This window comes from Ursus maritimus (assembly GCF_017311325.1).
Source record: "Ursus maritimus isolate PB19 chromosome X unlocalized genomic scaffold, ASM1731132v1 scaffold_X1, whole genome shotgun sequence".
In the NCBI taxonomy this organism is placed as follows: Eukaryota; Metazoa; Chordata; class Mammalia; order Carnivora; family Ursidae; genus Ursus; species Ursus maritimus.
Window position 1 is genome coordinate 93686414 of NW_024423319.1, and position 4620 is coordinate 93691033.

The 4620-nt window shown below is 34.5% G+C and overlaps 1 protein-coding gene across 1 annotated transcript in view; it reads right to left on the reverse strand.

The window, feature by feature from the left end:
- CFAP47 (cilia and flagella associated protein 47) overlaps nt 1-4620 on the reverse strand; it is a 503621-nt gene that overhangs the window by 181220 nt on the left and 317781 nt on the right. The window contains exons 46-48 of the mRNA XM_040635242.1: nt 2494-2684; nt 1426-1569; nt 661-834 (exon numbers count right to left, since the gene is read on the reverse strand). Coding sequence (XP_040491176.1) covers nt 661-834; nt 1426-1569; nt 2494-2684 — 509 coding nt within the window. The remainder of the gene's footprint in view (nt 1-660; nt 835-1425; nt 1570-2493; nt 2685-4620) is intronic.

Genomic DNA, 4620 nt, shown 5'->3' on the forward strand with positions numbered 1-4620 from the left:
AAAAAAAGGGAAAAAAATCAGAGGGTAAAGCTAGGGAATTTCCAAACTTCTACAATACCATCTGAAACTCAGGCACCTATGATGAATAGATATGTGAAGCTTCTTTCAAGGATTCTACTGGGTACACAACAATTTGTAGATAAATGTGGGAGTGGGGAGTGGAAAAATGTATTTTAGGATTGGCTTAAGTCAAGTGAGGAAAGCCAAGTGTAAAACTTCATAAAAAATAAAGATGTAAATAATTATGCACTTCCTCACATTCCCACTATTATTCACACTGATAAATGAAAGATACATTTTTGAAATTTTATGTCCACAGATTTCACATTAAAATTCTAAGAGCTGTAGAAAATACTTTTGAAAATACCTTTTGTTATCATATATAATTTATTCAGGTGAAAATACATGATTCAAATAAGTAGCTTTTAATGTGCTTTATGATTATATACTAACACTTAGATATACAACTTGTTTGGTGCTATTTCAACTTTACAACTGAAATGAAATTTAATAGCTGTTGGCCTAACAAAAAGTAGAATTCTAAACATTTCCTTATGTAACACTTCACCTAGTTAAGTAAAATTAAATGTTTTTAAAATTTCATATAATTCAATATAGTTCTTCTTAAAATACTTTCATCCTTTAAGAAAAAAATCTTACCTTAAATGTTTGGATGGTCTTTGTATAATTGGGCACCATTATGGGTTTATTTGTCATCTTCCCTACTTGACAGTCTATAGTGATATGTTCCAAGGCCAGGGGTTTTTTCCCAATCCCTTTTATGTCAAAGACACACTCCACACCATCTACTTCATTTTGTAGAGTAAGTTTGCCCTGTGACAGATCATCCAAATTTCAGCTCTATAGGAGTCACACTTCGATGTCAAACAATCTCTGCCATCCTATTAACTTTGAATCTGATTAATGAAATGAGCTTTCAAGGAGGTGTCAGTCACTGACATTTCTAGTTTATGTATAAATACTTCTACTGAATGAATAAAGATGAATATCCTGTGAAAAGCTCTGTATTTCTCTTTACTTTCTCTAAATGACAGAGTTTATATAGGCATTCTCATACATAGCAATTATATGGGTTTTTATGTCCTTGTCAAAGAAATACGTCTTAAGAAAATATTCTCTGAAGTACCAACTACCTTAATGAGTAAAAACAAAGGAACAATGATATTACTTTGTTAAACATGTTATGTAAAAATAATCTAGACATAAATACTGGCAGCCAATGGCATTGTGAATTTCAGAAATTTTATCCCTCAAGTTAAAAGATTTATTAAAGTTTCAAGCAGAGTGAAGAGCATAGAGTATATAACTTTTTTCCAAAAAGGTTTATCATAAATTATAAAGGTTAATATCATATATCAGTTTATTGACAAATTAATACTAGGAAAAAAATCAATGAGTTCATACCATAATCTCACATTCCAAAATAGGTCTGAACGTAAGGGGATAGTGCACAGTTTCACCTGGTCCAACAAATAAAACTGAAGGTCCATAAAACCATTCTCCTTCTATAGTAACTTGACATTTCCATTCATTCTTTGTCTCATTACTCTAAAGCATGAAAAAAATGTAGAAAAATATCAGAAGGGTGATGTTGATGAAGCTGAATTATGTATTAATTCTTGGCACTTTTAATAAAATTATACATTGTATTTTAAATTACATGTCATGAGAATCACCATTTGAAAGTCATACTTGTTAAGAACAACTATCAACAATGTGAATATACAGCATAAGGATGACTCTGTATGCTTTCATTGTCATATAGGAGCATTGTCTAATAGGTTGATCCATGGGTTATTTAATATTTAAAGAAATATTTGTTTGACTTATTAATTACTGTGAAAATTATAAATGGTCTTAGAATTACACATTCTACTCCTAATTATGGGCAATCTATCTGGTAGATTGCTCAGATAGCAAAGTTTATATGTCTCATCAGAACAAATTTTTGTGATTTGAACAGACTTTTCTTATATCTTTAATAATTAAACAAACAAAACCAACTTCTAGTCTAGAAAATTCAACATTCCTTTCAAATACATTACCTTTTTCTATGCTACAGTGTCACTTTGAGAGCCAGTCTACAGCCAATCATTGTTCTTAGTGCCTATCAACCCATCTTAATAGTGAAGATCACAACTGAATTTGAAGCAGAGATCAAAGAGATCATAACTCTGCCTGGTAGAGCCAGGAATTCCCTTTTGAGTGGGCATGTGATGATAAGTTAAGGAAGTTGGAGTTATTTTTTAAAGGAAAGAGATCCACCAGAAGTGATTAGTGAGGTATGTAACATGGTAACATTTATATTGAAGAATAAAGCTCTGTCCTGGATGCGGAGAAACAAATGGAAGCAGATAACACAATTAAGAAATTGTAACAGTTCCAGATGAGAGGTTTGAAGGACTTTGAGACAGTAGCAGTAGGAATGGAGAAAAGTACCAAAAAAAGTAAGTAAGTATAAGTACCACTTACTACTGGAATATGCTGCGTAAGGGCTTCAAATGCTGGTGTTTCAAATTCAAACCTGGCCTCTGGATATTCTTCATTTACCACCCCTTCAATGCAATAGACACGCACATCATACCGTGATATCAGCAAAATTTTACAAGGGTAGCGTCCAGGACTGAGAGGAACAAATCGTAAAGGAACTAGAACAGATCCATCTGTAAGTATTAAAAAAATTTTTTTTAAATAGCTTAGTCATTTTTGGTGGCATAAATCCTAAAATTCATTTTGGAGTAAAGCAATATTTAATACTATTGTATTTAATTATATTGTATAATCTAGAAGAGAATAGTTTATCCTGAAGTAACACATTACCCCTAAATTGCCAGGGCATAACCAGCAAGTTTGTCAATGACAGAATATATCTTGTGCATAGGTCATAGGGAGGTCTACTCCATAAAGTCACTCAGGGACCCATGCTATGAAAGATACCACTATCTTGCAGTTGTACCATCAGGGATATCTCTCTTCCTTTGTTGACAGGTCAGGGGAAGGAAAGTGGCTAGAAGCTTGCTCAAGGGCTTTTCAGTGCTCAACTTAAAATAATACACATTACAGATGACCCTTGAACAACACAGGTTTGAACCACGCAGGTCCACTTATACGTGGACTTTTTTCAGTAAACACAGTACAGTACTAGAAATGTATTTTCTCTTCCTTAGGATTTTCTTAATATTTTCTATCCTCTAGCTTATTGTAAGAATACAGTATACAATATATACAGCATACAAGCTGGGTGTTAGTCAACTGTTAATGCTATTGATAAGGCTTCTGGTCAACAGTAGGCTATTAGTAGTTACATTTTGGGGAAGTCAAAAGTTACATAGGGATTTTTGACCATGCAAGGGGTAGTTGCTCCTAACACATGTACTGTCCAAGTGCCAAATGTACATTTAATTGGCCAGAACCAACCACATGGCTCTATCTAACTGAATGGGGGCTGAAAATGAGACAGATATATGGAATTATTTGGCGAGCATTATTATTTGCTACATTTCTACGACTTAGGGGTACTCCGTCCCCTAGTAATCAAAATAATTTACAGCTTGACCAGCAGATGGAAATAATTTTTTCCACAGTTAATAATGAAGGGAAGCACTTAGAGGTATGCCCAATTAATACTTCTCGCATCACCTTGTTTGTTTGTTTTTTTTTTTTTAAGAGTTTATTTATTTGACAGAGAGAGAGAGACAGCCAGGGAGAGAGGGAACACAAGCAGGGGGAGTGGGAGAGGGAGAAACAGGCTCCCAGTGGAGCAAGGAGCCCAATGCCAGGCTCGATCCCAGGACCCTGGGATCATGACCTGAGCCGAAGGCAGATGCTGAATGACTGAGCCACCCAGGCGCCCCTCATATCACCTTGTTATACCATTAACCTTAAGTCAATAGCTAATATCAATTCTTACAGAAGGCAGACTCTATGTTGGCCATCTCCTTCTAAGCAACTCTAATTTTTCTTTTCTGAAGGTCACCATTTTCTTATTGTCCATGAAATGAGAAAATAGTTATAAAATCTCTCAATGCTAAAATAGGATGTAGTATAAGAGTCTAATTCAAATTTTACTGCTAATGGCAAACTATTTAAGTAATAGATAAAAAACAAAGGATAAAAAAATGTTCAAAGCCGAATTCTATATGAGGAGGTTCTCTGAAACCAAGAAAACACATCAAGCCTATCGACCAATAGACCAGGCAAGTATTATGACATTAATTAGCTACAATTTTAATTCACACACATTTAGCACCTCAAATGTTAAAAATTGCAAACCTGTTTTCAAATACACTGAAGTTTATGCCAAGAAAACCAGTCACATCTGCAAGAACATTAATTGCCTTAAATCATTTTAAAATCAAATTGAGGGGGCGCGTGGGTGGCTCAGTCATTAGGCGTCTGCCTTTGGCTCAGGTCAAGATCCCAGGGTCCTGGGATCAAGCCCAGCATCGGGCTCCCTGCTCAGCGGGAAGCCTGCTTCTCCCTCTCTCACTCCCCCTGCTTGTGTTCCCTCTCTCGCTGTGTCTCTATCAAATAAATAAAATCTTTTAAATAAATAAAATAAAATAAAATAAAATAAAATAAAATAAAATAAAATAAAAT